Below are 18,173 nucleotides of genomic sequence, written 5' to 3'. Positions count from 1 at the left end.
TCTGTTGTTTGAAAGAGAAGCCTATTTTGTCCCCATCCGCAATCATGTTTCAGAATTCAGATTGTAGTTTGTACTTAACCCTTGAATCCTGCCCCTAATGTTTTGTGAGGAACAGTAATGAAGAAAAACTGCTGTGTAGACTGTATTCATTGCACATTTCATTTTAACTAGGTCACAGTTCGAGACCTCCCAACAGGGAACTGCTACTCTTTCACTGATCCACACATTATCACATTTGATGGATGGTGAGTATTTTACTTTGAAATAATTTGGCTCAATTACTGCAGTTATCTGTTTCTGGATGTGGCATGCATTTGGGTTTACATTAAAATATCAAAAAAGCATTGAACAAATTTGCTTACAGTGAGGAATGTGCTCCTTCGGCGGCACACGTGGTTTCCTTCCAGATGTGTACTCCTTTTAACAAAAGGAGTGATGTGACTGTGCCATGAATCTCCAGGACACATTGTGACAATCATAAATACAACCAAAAAAACCCATAAAGACAGCTCTAATGTCTCAGATAAAAAAGTCCAAAAATTATAAGTGTCAAATATCAGGAGAAGAACGCAAAAATAAAGTTGTACATCTTCCTGTAGTGTCCAGATGTCCTTCTGTATCACCCAGTAATAAGCTGCTTAAAGACTTACTTAGCCAAAGTGGTGTCTTTGTGTTTGTCAGTCGGAACTGTACAGTTCAACTTTTCCACATTTAACTCTCCTAATCATTCATTAATCTATTTATCCCAGCTAATTGGCATCACTGGAAGTTTTTAAAATTTGCAGCTGGCACATTTGATCCAGTGTTGCAGATATTTCAGATGCCATTCCAAGTTTGTCACTCTGCTGTTAACCCCCTGGTGGCACAGACAATGATTTTGGGTGTGCAGCATCCACAAGGGCTTGGCAGGTGTGAATTTCTGCTATCCTGATATCCCAATTTCAGTCCAACATGCTCTGGAGGTGGCATCAGAAATGATGTCAAAGCTGGAGAAATCTTTTGATGAAATGTGAGCAAGAATGGCAGTGACTCCATTAAAAGTTACACATCTGTTACATCTGCTTGTAACAAAGATTTCAAGTAAATTGAGCAGTCTGAGGTAGGAGATTAGCTCTGCTTATCCATGGTTTCTCAGTCCCCCTTCTGCTTTGCTGAAAAGCATTTAAATGTGGTCAGCAACTTGTTTCATACAAGTTTGGAAGCTTCATTAGAGCTGCAAGAGGTTCAAAGATATTCCCATGTCTCATGTAGCTGCAATTATTTCAACTCTGGGATATTAAACTAGATCAGAGTATTATTTCAAACCTCTCTATACATTTATATTCTAAAATACTCCCTTTTGATTTAGGGCTGGGAACATACAGTGAGCTGTCAGACTGTTGTGTTTAGGGATTTATAAACAGCTGAAAAGAACCTCTTGGAATGGGAACACCCTTCCAGCCATGTAGCACATTTTTACATTGCCTCCATGGGAAAAAAAAAAGGTGTAAAACCAAATAAAGCAATTTTATTTGAATAACTCATTTTTTAATCCTATTGTTGATAGCACACAGAAATGTTTCTAAGCAATTTATGTGCTGTTTTGACACAGGGAGTTTGGGAAAGCCCATCCTTCTGTGTCATCCTGCCTCAGAGACACACAGACTCAAAAGAGGAAAAACCCAGGATCAGCTTGGCCCCTCAAAAACTGCACATTTTTCCTTGTGGACAGACATTCATCACTGCTCTGTCCAGTGCAGCTTTAAATGAACCACGTTGATGGGGCTTCCTCCATCTCAATAACTAGGTTATTTCCCTAAGTGTATCACTTCTTGATATTCAGCCAAGTTTCTTACCCGTCATTTCACAGTCCCATTACTCCTACTTATATTCCCATTTATTATTGTAAATAATTTCTCTTTCAATTATTATAATGATTAAGCTACCTTATTACACATCAGTTAAGTAACTTCTCTGGCTGCCTATCTAAAAAGATTTTTACCATGTTAGCAAATGATTTTAAAGCTCTGTACTTAATGAGTGAGGAATGCAATTCCTCCTTCTGTCCTGGTACAAAACTATAATCTGAAGGCAAAGGCTGACACAGAGGTCTGGAAGTGAAGCATTCCCCTTTTTTCATGGAAGAAAATGTGAAATGTGGTGGGAAAATGTGTTTGAAATGAGAACCTTCTTGTGGTTTCAATATTTAAACGAAAATCATTAAAAATTTAAAATTTAACTTCAATAAAAATAGTTCTTTGAATAAATTTTAAACATTGAAAAATGATATAAAAATCAAAAGGCTGGAAGTGCTTTTCTTACTGGCAGTAACATTTTCTTACTGAAACAGCGACTTCCAGCATATTTTTTAACTTCTATTGTGCTGTTTCCAATGTTTTTAATCTGACATAGTGAGCTCACATTAAATCTGAGGCAGTTAGCTATTCATTAGACAACTGAAATACCCAACTCCCACTCCTTAATAACACTCCCCTTTGCTGTGCCTCCTGCTAATATATGTCTGTAGGAATATTTATCTTGTAATCTTTTCATTCTTTTCACCAAAGGCAGTGACTGAAAATCAAAGAGGAATGTGTCATATTTTACAGCATAAGCACAATCAATTTGTGTATATTGGAGCGTAGATGTGAAATAACGTTAATTATAGCAGCTAAAATCCAGAGAGAGCACTTCCTTTTATAGCAAAGTACCTTCTAAATTAAACAAATGTGAAAGCCTGGTAAAGCAAAAGTATAGCCCTCATTACTGGTTATGGCACATTATAAATATAAAAGCTTTTCATGCCATAAATCGCAGATTCTTAAATATGAAGTACTAGCTTAAAACTAAATATGCAGAAAATCCTTTTAGGCCAAAGTAAAAAGGGGAATATTTTTTGATTGGGGAGCTATATACATCATTTATGTTATTTTGCATTTTACCATACCAAAAAAAAAAAAAAAAAAAGTTAAAAGATTTTTTTCAGATTTCTCAAAAATTTACACTAATCCATATTATCCCACCAATATTATCTCCAAGGAAATGGCACTGTTTTCTGGTTGGCTTTAATGACTTTCACCAAAGGACCTCACAGCAAAGTCCTGGGCATGAGCAGCCCTGCCAGGTGCTGGGGTTTTGATAGTCTGCAGCAGTTTAGTTGTCCCCAGGCATCCAGTGCTTTCTGAATACAATCCAACATCTGCTCTGAGAGCAATGTGATGGGATGAACACTCTGAAAACAGGGAACGTCCTTCAGCATCACCCAGCTCTTCAGAGAGTTAAGCCTACCACAAAATAGTTCCTTGTAGCAAGGAAAGAAGGAGCCTGGAGGGTCATGTCAACAAATCAAATCATTTGATGGCAAAGCTGTGGTGAAAAATCTTAAAAAAACACTGAATTAACACAAAGATGAAGTGCAGCTTGGTGAAGAGGAAGTGCAGGGTGTGAGTTAATTGAACACTACTAGGTAGTATTTGTTTACATATGTCTATACCCCCTTCTGTCCCTCTCTTATGATTTACCAATATAAATTATTCCTATAGAAGCTCACTGCCATAACCACTCAGGAGTGTTTTATAATTTTTGGACAAAGACATAACTCAAGCCATGACTTTGTTCTGGGACCAGAATTTGCATCCTCTCTTGGAAAACAATCTAAGCACACAGAGGGGGAGGGAGGGAACCCCTTTTCACCCAGTCTGTCCATTGCTGCAGACTGTCAGGAGGCAGGATGGGAAGTGCACTGTGGAGGGAGATTTAGACACAAATAGTGGTGCTTGGTTCACAAGGAAGATGAAGAACTCCCTGATGCAAGAGCTGCTCTAGGTCTGCTTCAGGTATTTATTACTACAGGCAACTTCTCCAACATCATCCCAAGAATCATTAACACAATTACAGCTGTATAAACATCACAAAAGTTTACCTGACTACATCTAATTATCCATTCAACTGATTTGAAGGTGCCTGAAAGCTCTAATTTAGGCACAGGGCAGGTTCCTTATGTGCTATGCAAGCTATGCCATGACTTAATTGAAGAACTCGGGGTGACTTCCAGGAGGGTTGGGTTGGGTCCACTGTCAGGGATTATTAAGCAATAAATAGCTCCCCTTGATATGCAAATGCAAAACCAGCCAGAGATGATTAGTGTGGGTACAGCCAACCTGATGCCTTGTTTCCCACCAGCCTCCCTAAACACCTCTCCTCCTAAGCTGATCCTGTAGAAGGAAACTGTGGAAGGTGCTCTCCTAAAATATCCTCTCTCCTCTTTCTCCCCCACAAAGGTGTCCAAATGGAGCAAGAACTCGATGTTTAATGAAATTATCTATTTTTTATGGTGTCCTAAGTTCAGCTCAATCTTAGCAGCAGCATCTATGCAGTGTACTACAGGAATTTATGTATCTGATTAGAAAATAGGATGAAACAGAACCATTCAAAATCTTATCTGGCCACTTCATGGCCAACCTAAGTTTTTCAAGATGAAAGATAAAGTCAGATATGTTTTCTAGAGAAAAGGAGTTGGAATTAAAATTTTTTACTGTGTTTTAAGCTACAAAGTTATCTACAGCTTTTATTCTGAAGAACAAAATGTAGAAATATACATGTGAAAAAGTCACAGTTCACAAGCCATTTGTTCATCATTTTAAGAAGCATTAATGGCCTAAAAAATGTGGATGTTTATATGGCACTGCTTTAAAAATAATCCTGTTATTTAGCAGAAGCATTTTATACATTCATTTTTATGTTTTCTTTATTGTAGAAAGAATAAAGCTTATTATTATAAGCTTATAGTTTAGTTTCCATATTGCTTAATTTCATAAAAATCATGTTTAAAACTAATCACAGTGCCTTAAAAGAAAGCAGAATAATCCATTTTTTTAAAGATGGAAGCTGTTGGCTTATAGGGAGAAAACATCAACAGCGTATATTAAGTATATGGCTACTATTTCCTTTTATATAACAGAAAAAAACAGAGTGAGAATTAGACAAGTTTATGGAGCGAGAGCACAAAGAACAAGCAGAAGAGGGTCCTCTCACAAGCCTCAGTTGTGGAAACCCCAGAGGTTCCAGATGGTTCATGTAGAGGGCAAACACTTGCAAAGTTATTAAAGTTATCCTGCTCTTGGCCTCACCAGATGGAGCTGGGACATTCCTTGCAGAAAAGAATGAAAGTCTTAAATCGTTCTCCACGCTGGTTTGTGCTGATTGCTGATCCATTGAGTGTGAAAATCGTGCTTACAGGGAAGTCGTTAGGGGGGAGGAATAAACTTCATTTGAGCTGGCTTTCAGTAGAAGCCCAAATTTTCATAGGAAGCCTTTAACTAGCCACAGCCAGACTTGTAAAATTTGGTGATTAGTCACAGAACAGGTTATCTGAGCACTGATTTCCCTTTGAAGAACATCACAATCTAAAAGCATCCAGTTAGAACCAAAATACATTTATTAAGACCCAAAGGCAGGAAACTTCTTCCCATTTGCTATATATCAAATGTTTATCCGTTTTATCCATGCCCATTTCCATGGCAGCAGCTGGGACACAACTCCTGCTTTCCACAGGAACTCTTAGGCACTTCCAGCTAACAACTGCTGTGGCGTTCCCTTGGATACAGAGCCAGAGAAACTCTTCCCCATGTGTGGATGGGTCCCTCCTCCAAGGCCAGACACCAGGCTGCTCTAATCACTGCTGTACGAGTTCCAACGAACACCCAACGCAGGTGCTTGCTGAGGCTCCCTAACCCTCTCTGGTTTTTGATTTGTGGCTGTTTAGGCGCTATGACAGCTATAAAATCGGGACGTTCCTGCTGTGCCGCAGCGAGTCGCGGGCGTTCGAGGTGCACATCCGGCAGTGGGATTGTGGCGGCCACCGCTCCGCCACCGCCTGCAATTGTGGCGTAGCTGCACGAGAAGGGGGTGACACCGTGCTGCTGGACACCTGCAATGGCCACTTCCAGGACAGCAGGCCCCAGCTGACCATCAAAAGCACCGAGGCATCGCCACAAGTCAAAATCCTGAAGTCTTACGGAGGCAGGAAAATAACAGTACGTGCGTGGATGGTTGAGCGCTCTTGTGGCGGCTGTGCTTTGAAAACACGCGTTTAATATTTCTGAATTATCAATGAAGTTGCTACGAAAATATCTGAAGCCACCAGAGCACCTGCAGTCAAATGTACCGCAAAATGAGAGGGAAGGAAGTAGCTGGTTAAAGTGTTGGTTTAACAAACTGTAAAATAAAACTAAACAGATACCTCTGGAAATTTCTTGGCGACACAGTGGAGCTCTGATAGCACTACTTACTCTCTGCAGCACAGCAGCCTGTTTGCTTATGCCAGCCACTACCCAGCCACATCACATGAAGCAAATTTCTTTGCAGAGCTCAAGATATAAATATTCAAGCAAAGATCCCAGGTAGCAGAATAATAGAGTTTTTGAGTGGAGCAGTAAGACGCTATTAGTCAGATCCAGAGAGTCTCCAAAAGCTATTAAAATGGGCTGCAAATGTGCAACATTTGCTGTAACATAAAGCATTTGCCTAAACAAATATATGGCCACAACTTACTTTGCATAAGTATCGCTTATCAACACTAATCCACTGAAATCGCTGGAAAAATAAGAGCAGGCTGCACCAGGGATTTTGGTAAGGAAAAGAGCCGAAAATTATGGCCAAGAGAATCATTTTATCCTAGAGTTGTATCATCAAGATTTATTGCCATGAAATGTTTTGGATGAAGATTGGTCCAGGGCAGAGCCAGAATGATGCAGGAAGTGCCTGTGCTTGGCTCTCCTTGTGATCTCACTTGGAATAGATCTCAGGAAGGTAGTAATTGAAAGTCTGTTAATTATAGAATAGAGAAAAAGCAGGAATCAAGCTGTCATTTCATTTTGCAACTGAATGCAATATAATTACTGTTTTATTACTAGGATAATCTTTGCATGGAATCCCTATTCTCATTTACACCTGAGGTAAGACTCAGGGAAACAAATCAGGGCAGAGTGGGGACACAATATGAATCCTCCTGTGATGTGAGTGGGAATCTATAGGCACTGTGCAGCAGAGAACAGAATCCCTGAGTACACCACTGAGAAGGGTCCATCTCAATTCTCCCAGCACTTGTCCATCATTATCCTCATGCAGCCTGGGAACTGTCTCCCACAGCATTCAAGGAGGATTGGAACGGGGTGAGGTCATGCAAAGGGGCAGCTTCCAGCAACCAGGCACTAAATAACTCTGCAAACTGAGGTCTCAAAAAACCTTCTTTGAAGCCTCAATTAGCAGCATTAAATCCAGGTGGGATGTATTGCCCAGAGCAGCAGGAAAGGAAAGGGTTAGAGCCCTCCAAACTCCCGAAATAAATCCACACCTGGAAATATTAATCTGGACAGCTCATGCAGTTCTGACTGCAAGGCTTTTACACACAGGCCTCTAGAAAAAGCCTGAAGTAATGGGGAACTAAAATGGGCAGAATTATAATTTAGTGAAGCCAAACTCAGAGTAAACTCTGGATTCAATTACAAGAATAAAGATATGAGCTTGTTACTCCTTCACAGATATGAATAGATCTGATGGGGAGGAGCTCCAAATGGACCAGAAAATCTCCACCCAAAAGAAAGGAAAACAAAGGACATTATTTGGATGAATAAATTATATTTAGGCAGGGGTCACTTAAAAAAGGAAAATACTTATTTCAAAATTATTGTAATGAGATGCTTGCAACTCTAATATATTTTTAATATTAACTGAAAATGTTTAATTTTGGATAAAAAGAAACTATTAAGGCTACTTATCAGGATAGTGTGTTCCTGCTCCCTCTTAAGGCCCAGATAATTTTCAAATTATTTTCTTTTTACCTGTAAAAATAAAGCAAATAAAAAAATACTTTTCAGTTGAGCAGATATTTTCTTTTTGCTTTTTTTTTTTCTTTTTCTTATTTGGTTAGTAAACCAATCTGAAAAATCCATTATCCACAAAGTTACTTCTTGTTTTGAACCCTGCCAAGATTTTTTTTTTCTTTTTAAAGGTCAGTGTAAGCCTACCACTAGTCCTTTAATGAGAAAATCGCTTTATCCACTTTAAAACACAATAATTTTCTGGATAATCCAGCCTTGGAAAATGAAACGATTGTTCAGAAGGAAGAAAGATGTTTTTCAATCTTGGCAGTTTCTCTAAAAAAAGTTATTATTGTGAAATTATTAATATAAAAGACACAAGGGTGGCCTTATTGTCATGGAAGACGCTTCAAAAATTAGCTGGTAACTTACCACAGGGAGAACTTCAATAGATGCAAATATTAATTTAAGAAGAAAGTACTCATGCAGTTATACATTTATGTAATGCTATCAGATATTAATGCCATGGCATCTGAAAGCAAGCTAAATAATAGCACAAATAAATATTTATAGTGTTTCTAAGTGATCTTAAATTACCTCCGCCATCACTAACATCCTGCTTTGATATTTTCATTTATGGAAAGAGACTTTTTTTATTGCATAAAGATCTTGGTAAGAGCTTCAATTCACTGGGTTGTTTGGGTTTTTTTCTGCCTCTTCAGATCCTGTTCCCTTCGGGAGCGTTTGTTCGAGCGGACCTGAGCGAGTGGGGAATGGGTGTGACAGTGAGGACAGCGGGCAGGGACTTCAACAGCACCCGGGGCTTGTGTGGCCTCTTTGACGGGATGGCTCACAATGACCTCAGCAACGTGCCCCAGGAAGACTTCATAGAGGAGTGGAGGTACAAAGCCAGAGAGATCCCACCCAGGGGATGCTCTTAGCAGTGTTTCAAACCGTCTTGATGGGTTAATTTCATTACACACTCCCCTAATGACCTGACAGGGAGATCTGCTTAACCTGAGGGAGAAGCCTGAAGACCCATCTCCATCCCAGCAGCACAGGGGTTTAATTTTCAGTCAGCACAAAACACATCAGCAGTCACCAAGAGAGAAATTTTCTATTCACAAGTCATGTCATGTTAACAGCTGTGTTAAGATCCCTCTCAGCTGTTAAAAAAAATAAAGCTCTCACCCACACTTGAAAATGTAGATAGCTGACAATAGGGATTAATTAAGGGTTTAGTATTTCTCTTGTTCTTTTTTTCCTGAACACTAATTACAATATGTGAATATAGATTAAATGTTACATTTTGACAAAGTCTGGTAATATATGTACCATGCTAAAACTTAATATCAACTCTACTAATGATGACAGTGAGCTCTGAAAACTTGTACTTTCTGGGACAGATGGTCTGGAAACAGAGCCAGGAGTCTGACTCTCTGACATGTCCCTGTCACAGTCCCTGTCCCTATCCCTATTCCTGTCTCTATCCCTAGCCCACATTTTAATTCCTGTTGCTGAACTTCAAACATGCCTAATAGGTGTTCCTAAAACCAAAATGTATTTGCTTGTGCAGCCTGTTTTGTGAAGGAAAAAGAAGGCAAAACACTGTACTATGGGACTTAATCCGTACATGGGAGCTCAGCACAATCCTATAGGAACAATGAATTTTTAGACTTCTTGCACTTCAGAAAATAAAAAAAAAACACCTCTGCCATATTCTAGTTCTATTCAGTGAGCTATCTAATGTCTATTTTGGCCTGTCATTGTAAATTCTACTATTTAGAATTCAACAGCCATAATTAACATCCTAATAATGTGGTAATCAGTCAGAGATTGCTTCTGGGAAGGCAGGTGGAGAAATAGCTTGGTGCAAGAACAAATAACTCACTACCCAAAAAAAGGGCTAAAAGGGTCCTTGGGAGAACTTGCTCAAAGCAATTTTGTTGAAAGAGCTGAAGCCAAAGTGCAGTGCAAAGGAATTTACTTATGAAACACTGAGAAGTTTTCTAGGGCTATATGATGGAGATTCTTCAGGGAAGGCAGAAGCTCCTGCTGAGTGAGAAGGGCAAGAGGGGTGGTGAGTTTCATCTTACAGTACTCCATAGGATGGATTCTCAAGGACCCCTCAGAACCTGGTTACAAAAACAAGCCAGTAGAGAAACTAAGGTCACCTCCAGAGGAGACTGGATCATTCTCTGATCCACTCACAGGGAAACGGCCCAGTGAAAAACAAAAGCTAGAGGGTGATTTTTCTGCTGCTTTTTTAAATTTCAGTTTAAATAACCCTGAAAGTGTGCTAGGTTTTCTCCAGCACCTGAAGCTAGTCTGAGTGCCCACCATCTGGCAGTGCAGAGCTTTCCCTGGCTCCCACCTCTCTTAGGCAGCTGCAGGGCTCTGCACACACGGATCAGTTTTACATGCCAGCTTTCCAACACAAAATTTAAACAATAAAACAACACCAGAGCTTCCCAGCCACTAAATAGCAACCACAGAAGAGATTAATTTTAAAACACGTGATTTAAGTAGGCAAAATAAAATTTTCAAACATTTAAAAATATATAAAGAAACCAGCAGAAGTGCTGTTAAATTTTGGACACTTTATAATAGAATCCAACTCAGTTTGAAAAACTTTTATTTAGTTCTTCCTGGATTATAGTAGGTGGCTCAGAGGAATGATAGTCTGGTCATCTCATGCAGGGGACAGAGGGCACATCTGAGCTCAGTGAGGAGCTGCTGGTATGTGCATGGCTGTGAGGAAGGATGGGGTTTCCATTCTTTCCACATCATGCACCCCTGTTCTGTAGACAGGGGCTGACCAAAAGAAGGTAATTAGTTTCATGCATAATTAACAGAGGATTTTGTTTCAATAAAATATCAAGGCAAAAGAGTTTCATCTTACTGAAATTTTCATTGGTGTGTTAAGTTTCTGTCCTGATTCTGGACCAGTTTATGTGGTAGATTTATTGCTTTTATTAAATAAATTACATTTACAATGTCCTCTAGTTTATGCAGTATTATACCAAAGGAGGAGCTACTTCTGCTGCCTTAGTCTAGGTTTAAATTTACTTGATGCTGAGTCAGGGAAGATTCAGGGGCAGATAACTCCTCTATTAGAACCAGAGGAATGGAGCGTGAAGGACACTCATTCAGACACTAAAATGTGTTGTCCAAAGGACAATTCTCTCAATCATCAAAAATGTTTTATTTTCCTAGACTATAGGGAAGCATAGAACAGCTTGTGCTGCTGTCACCATGAGCATGAAAACCACCCTTTTGTCTCGTATTGTCTCCTGCTGAGCCCACACTTTGGGCAAAACAGTTCCATAAATGTTTGTGTTCATGTTTCAGGAGAACAAATAGGTTCATTTTGCCAGTGTCACTGAGATGTTTTATTTGAAAGTTATGATAGTGTCAATGATCAAAATAGTAATATCAGATATGCCATTTTAAATGTATTTTTAGAAAATAGGATAAAAGCAATTACAATTTCCAACAACAGTATCTAGTGTTTGGCTCCGATATGTTGGCGAATGCTTTCACTTTCCTGAAACCCCAAAATTCTGGCTGCAAGACAAAATTAATGCCAAAATAATTTAAATTTTTGGTGCTATTTCAAATTTGTCTGCTGATGACATGCTGCCAAATATTGGGACCTCCTTTTCTATGAAGCTCTAGAATTTCTCTTGTGCTGCACAAATAAGATCAGTAAAAGATATGAAATTTCTAAAGAAACTTAAATCATGGCTGCTTATTCAAACTGAACTCTGTAGAAGTTCATCCATCATTAAGGACTAAATTTAAAAGGGGGAAGAGAATCATCTCAGCTTATAAGATAGTCTAGCCCTATGATCAATAGAAGATTGCTATAGAAATATAGAAAACTGCTTTGTGTTGAAAGAAAAAAAATCCAAAAAAACTCAAGTAGAAGGAAAGAATGAAATGAAGTATGCAAAAAAAAAAAAAAAATAAAATAAAAGGGGGAGGAGACATTTAAAAGAAAAAAAGTTAGCAATCTACATCTTAGAGGAAACTGTTGATAAGGAGAGAACAGGCACACAGATAAAGATGATTTCATAGTATAGGATTTGAAACAAATATGACGTTTTGTCATTCTCCAAGAATTAGCTTGGTCACCTAGGGACACATCCAAGACCTTATTTCATGTATAATACACACAGGGTAACCTGCACCTCAGAGAAAGTCCTGCAAAGAGAAGTCAAGCAACTAGGCAACACTCCAGCAAACCACTTAAACATCTGGTACTAAAAAGTCTCCATGAAGTGCTAGAAAACACAGAGGACAACTCAAGCAGGGCAGTGTAAAAGTGACTAAAGAAAACAGAAGTTAAACTTCAGCATTTTCTCAAGTACTTTCGTAGATTGGGAATTCATGCTTACCCCAGCCTCAGGGAAAGGAAGTTTCCTTGTATGATAGACTAACATGTTGGAAGTTTCTTCTCTCTAATCCCTTCCTATTTTTAAATCAGAATTCCTCCAGGGAAGAGTTTATTTGACAGGACTCCAGCACCCTCTGAGAGGAAGGAAAGGAAAAGTTTCTGCAGATGCCAGAAGGGGAGCACCAAGCCTGTGCCCGTGGCAAACACAAAGAATGCCTTTCAGACTCCTTCCCCTGAGCCCTCTGGTTGCCATCATGACCATGTGGATCAAAGCTTTGCAATCCCATATCTGGATGTTACATCTGAGTTTGTCACTCGCACAGAAACACAGCCAACTTTGAGAAAAGATGGGAAACCACCAACCAAGCCTTTTGGTCAAAGACATTTTTCTAAATCAGTCCAAAAGCGAAGAAGCCCCGAGGTCCCACTAAAGCCCCTCATACACGATATTTCTGTGACTAGAAACAGTTCCATTAGCTCTACCAAACCAGCAGGAGACCTAAGGAAAGCAAAGAGGCAAGACCAATATTATGAATACTCTTCCTTTCACCCGCTGCATGGCCCAGCCCAGAGAGACTCAGAGAGCTTTGCGTATTTTTTCCCCGAGGACTACTTTGAAGGGGTACGGATGAAATTTCCACTTTCATGGCCCACTCCCAATGGCCTGACTGCCACCAAAGCTCAGGAGATTTGCCACCAAATTCTTGCAAAATCCACCATTGGCTTGGTGTGTAAAGGCCTGCTAGGGAAACACCTGGATGAAGCGATTGACATTTGCGTTTTGGACCTGCAGCTCAAAGATGACGTGGCTTGGGTGAGGGCACTGATAGCCCTTTTGGAAAATGAGTGTGAAAGGAGAGTGCTGGGAAACAGGAACAGAGAGTTCCCTGTTGGAAACCAGCCATCTGCTGCCCGGGAGGAAATCCTCACTGCTCTCCGGTGTCCCGCGCTCTGCAACGGCCACGGACACTGCACGGAACTGGGCTGCCAGTGCCTCGAAGGCCACAGCTCCTACGACTGCAGCACTGCCAAAAGTAAGTACAGCATTCTTTCCATATTGGAATTATTAGGTAGAACATCTGCACGGAGTTGTTTGCTCTTCAAGCAGTGCTACCAGTAAAGCATTTGATGAATTAGTAATCAGGTTTTGACCTTGAAGAGCCGATCAAAATATCTGGTTGGCTGGTCCTTCACTTTTTTGCCTCAGTAACTTTTTAAAAATGGATTTTACAAGCCCCTTAGCAAATTGGTTTTGCAGAAGTGATTTTCTTTACATCTGATCTATCACTGGCATGCTGACAAGCGAGCTTCTCACAAAAAAAAGGAGCGTCCTGCTCACCTTGTGGTCAATATTCATGTAAACAGTGTAGAGATATGTCTTTCTTCTTTTTTTCCTGGTCAACAGAGGATAAAGTTTGAACATTAATTTCAAACACTGTACTAGTAACAAAACAAAATTAAAAGTGACAAAATGAACAAGTAACCCTTCCAAAGCCATCAAATAGCTACAGGACATACTCGAACCTGCAGACCTGATTCTGCAAATATTCATGAATTACATTTAGACAGAAGACTGTCCCACTGGGTTTGTTTCATCTTTACAGCTCAGTCTCTCAAAGGGTGATTCCATGTGCCATGTGAGTGCTGAGTTCTTTAAACTAAGCTCATGCAGAAAGGTTTGTGGTGATTTCAGAATGCGAGCTCTGCCTCAGCAAACCACATAAGCTCACTCTTGAAGTGACAGAGGGACTTCAGGCTCAGCCATACAGCTGAGCTCCTGCAGCTTAAGGAGCCACGGTGCTTCAGCTAAACTGAAATGACAAGGTGTGCTCTCTTAACCCATCCCAAATGTAAAGCCTTTTTCTGTGATACATAGGTTTCTCTGTATTTAGGACAGGTAAAGGTCACGTCCAGGGTCAGTCACCATGGCTTAGCTGAGACATCCAAATCTCCAGCCAGCCCCAGGAGCTCAGTGGCACATCTGATACCCCAATGCATTTACTGTCACAGATGGGATTGTGTTCTTCATTAAACATGAAACACGACTTTTCATGGGCTTAAAGCAGTTAAAACATATCTTGACATCTGTTTTATTTTTTTGTTAATGGCAGGCTAAAATTTTGAAGAATAACTTCCCAAATATGGAGGGATTAATTCTCTTTCACACAGAGAATAACTGACACCAGGGGCTGAAAAGTGAGTTGAGCAATTTTGAAGCAATTGTCCAACACACAATTCAATGTTTAACTTCATTTCTCTGTGATACAGAGAGGTTAGGGGGCTTGCTTAGGCCAAATTTTAAAATTTTGTTTTGCCATGGCTGAAATCTCTCAGATTAGAGGAAAATAGCTTCAATATGACCTTTCAAGTAAAAGCTAATGGCACCTTGTCTTCTTGCTGTGACATCAAATATAAACAAGGAAGAGAACAGAGCTCAGCCTGAGATTGCACAGGGAGGTGAGAACTGGAAAACAAACACACATCAGCTGTGGCAAACACCCCCAAAGTCATTGCCTTCCTCTGCCCTGACTGCTTTGGCTGTCTCTAGCTGCCTCTGCATTGTACACTTTCAAAGTTCAGCTGGACAGGGCGCAGGGCCATCTTGTCTAGACAATGCTTTTTCCTGAGTTAGAAAAATATTGAGAATAAAAAACCCAGAAAAATTAAAACAAAGGTAACAACTAGCATGCTTATTTTTCAGGATATTCTCCCTTGTCTTTGGTATAAATGCAGAGAAGTTAGGAGAAAACTTCACACAATAAATTCATTTTAACATTACCTATGGAGAGGAAAAAGTACTGCCACAGTCTAGAGTGAATCAATGGAATGAACAGCAATGAGGTCCATCACTAAAGACTATTTATGAATTCATGTATTAGTGATTTAGAATATTTTTATATATATACAAAAATAGAGAAGCTGTTTATATATATATATATATATATATAATTACCTGATACTGTGAATGTTATATAAAGTAGACCTACACATACAGCCAAAGGTTGGATCCTCTACAAGGAGAAATAAAATCTTAGTTCTGGCATGCCAATCACCCTGACATTATAATACTTAGAAAAGGTCATCTAGATAATTTGGTTCAGTCAATCAAGACAAGCTTCCATGGGAGCTTCACCTTTAGCTGTTCTTGATTTTTGAATTTCATTCCGTCTATATTTAAAGATATTTGCTTGTTTTCACATTTTACATGCAGAAATGTTCTACATAGACAATAGAATCATTTAGATTGGAAAGGACCTGGGAGATCATGGAATCCAATCCTTAACCCAGAACTGACATATTCACCACTAATCCATGTCCCCAAGTGTCAGACCTTAGGGGTTTTTTTGACCATTTACAGGCATGGTGACTCCACCACATCCCTGGGCTGCCTGTTCCAATGCCTGACCACCTTTTCAGTGAATAAATTTTCCCTAATATTCAATTTAAACATCTCTTGGTGTTGACAGCAACAAGATCCTCTTGTCCCATTGCTTTTTACTCGGGAGATCTGATACAACCTCCTTTCAGGTAGTGCAGAGAGCACTAACATCCCCCCAAGCCTCCTTTTCTCCAAGTGAACACCCCCAGGGCTGTTCCCCTCCATATCCCAAGGTACACACATGATGGGACACCTCTTTCCAGGGAAAAGCACAGCAGTACCACACAGCAACAGCCAGCCTCTCAAATGTCACTCCAAAGGACTGGAAGCGCTCAGACCCGAGGTTCTGCTGACGTACTCAGACCAGGCTTTCACACCAGAACAGGTTATTAGAGATGAAGAATTAAGATCAATCTCAGAAATAAAGCTGAACAGCTTGAGCCCCATCACTGGCCTGGCTGGCAGAGCACAGGAAATCAGCACTGTGCGAGCACAGGCAGGATAAGCCCCCAGGCTTTGTGACTAATAAGCAGAGGTTCTGTAGGAAGGGAAAGAAAGGAGGAGAAATTAAGAATTGAATTAGGTTCCTGCAGGACATATAAAAGTGCTGTCTCTTTCACTTTCTTTTCAAAAAGTCAGGACAGAAGAAACAGGAGAATGAGTGTTGATCTCAGAAATGCTGAGTTTTAAGTGCTATTGCTAGTGAAAAGTTATTTTCCAGGAAAAGTTACATGAATAATGAAGGAGAAGGCGACTCCTTTTGCTGGCTATATATTTTCCCATCAGTTCCAAAACAAATCTCCGTCTAATTTTCTCAGGTTGGAATTATAGATGTGAATTAAAACTCCCCCAAGATCAAGGAGGCCATCAACATAATTCAAACATCTTTTCCAAGGTCACCCAACCTCAGTTGTGCTGCCAATACATAACAATATATTCTGCCACTGGTTTTGGCCAGCAAACACACATAAAGACAGCCCTGCAGTATTTTTAGGACTCAAGAATACAGGCCATAATATTTTTGGAGTAATTTTAAATGAAAACACAAATAGAGAAGATGTGAAGTGTGGCTTGCAGACAGGCTCTGCCTTACTCCAACAGGAGCAGTCCAGGTGGCCAGAGCTATAATTATCCTCACATGAAAATCGCTATTTGGAGTTGAAAGGCACCTCTGAAATTTGGCAGCGCTCCAGAAGCTTAGAATTTCTTAATGTTGCTTAACATTTCATAACCCCCACCCCCCACAACACCTGTATAAGGTGCTTAAAATGTCATTACCACCTGTAATTAAAGGCAGAATCCAATTACAGCAGATAGCAAATCAGGTTGGTGCTTACCATTTGTATATATTGACCATGTTGCTTATTAAAAAAAATCGGGACTACTAAAGCACACATAGAGCAATGTAATATGCAGATTATATGAAGCTCTAAAGAGCAATTACAAGATAAAAGGTAATGAGGAATAATAAGGACAAATTAGTTTCAGTGAAGTAATGACACTTGAAGTTTAAAATTCTATGTGGAAAGTTCTGGGGAGAAAAAAAAATTAACCAGAAAAGTAATCAAAGCAAGCAAAAAATGGTGGTGAGAAGGGAACACTCACCTACCAGACTTACAGATACCCCATTTTCATATCAATAAATTTCATTGGTGTTATTAAGAGTGGCTGTGAACCCAACTGCATTTTCAGAGCTGTGAACCACAACTACACAGGTCCCCCAGACCCATCTGCCACAGCAGCTACATCGATTACACCCTGTTATTTTTAGAGTGGTTATATAGACCTTCATGAAATCAGCAGTCTGCTTTGGGTCCTGTTCATGTGCTGTAATTAAATTATATGAATTAAAGCATGCAATATTTTTAAAATATATATATATAAAGAGCAAAAGTATGAGGTCAGTTATTACAGTTCCTCAGGCTGGGTCCTCCAATGGAAAATGTCTCTCCCCTTTGGAAGAATAATCTCAAGAGTTTTGATCAGACCAGGAATGCAAGGTCAGGTACATATTATAGAAATCTCACTGTTTATGTAAGTGTGATTTATTTTCAAGTTTAATTCTCATTTTCAAAGATAAAGCACGAGGAAGATATTGAAAGAAAATACTTAAATTTTTTCAGGATCCCCAGGTGAAAAGGGGCAGAGTATTTCAGTTGTCTACGTCAAACTCCAATCTGCTTTGGAGACATTGTATGGGAGCATACTGACTGAAATAAATAATTCTCTCCCACTTGAATCAATTCAGCAATCTTTAAACCCCAGATCATAATGATTATGTAAGGGCTGTAAAGAAGTCAAGTAAACTAATACTTTTTGGCACTTTCAATATGTGTTTTGTTGATGTGATGAAGAGGGAGCCATCAGGGTGTATTGGCTCAATAGATGCTGTCCTTGCATAAATTCAGCTATACAGAGTAAAAAATGCATCTTAGACTGTTCAAAGGAAACATAATCCATTTCCTAAATCCCCAGGATATCTACAATGAAAATATTACTCACTGTGTGTAAGGCTGGTGCTCCCTGTGGCTGGGACCAGCTTGTGGAGACCAGATCTTCAAGGGAGAATTCCATTTAATAGCACCACAAGGGCCCC

The 18,173-nt window shown here is 39.7% G+C and overlaps 1 protein-coding gene across 1 annotated transcript in view; it reads left to right on the top strand.

Moving 5' to 3' along the window:
- Positions 1–18,173, top strand: part of LOC111931766 (von Willebrand factor D and EGF domain-containing protein-like) — a 166,790-nt gene that overhangs the window by 63,798 nt on the left and 84,819 nt on the right. Inside the window, exons 8-11 of the mRNA XM_086896604.1 lie at positions 172–245; positions 5,744–6,014; positions 8,522–8,700; positions 12,289–13,232. Coding sequence (XP_086752730.1) covers positions 172–245; positions 5,744–6,014; positions 8,522–8,700; positions 12,289–13,232 — 1,468 coding nt within the window. The remainder of the gene's footprint in view (positions 1–171; positions 246–5,743; positions 6,015–8,521; positions 8,701–12,288; positions 13,233–18,173) is intronic.

Source organism: Cyanistes caeruleus, chromosome 7 (genome assembly GCF_971803275.1).
Source record: "Cyanistes caeruleus chromosome 7, bCyaCae1.hap1.1, whole genome shotgun sequence".
NCBI lineage: Eukaryota > Metazoa > Chordata > Aves > Passeriformes > Paridae > Cyanistes > Cyanistes caeruleus.
Note: the sequence above shows the minus strand (reverse complement) of the source record. Positions and strands in the feature narration are given on the sequence as shown.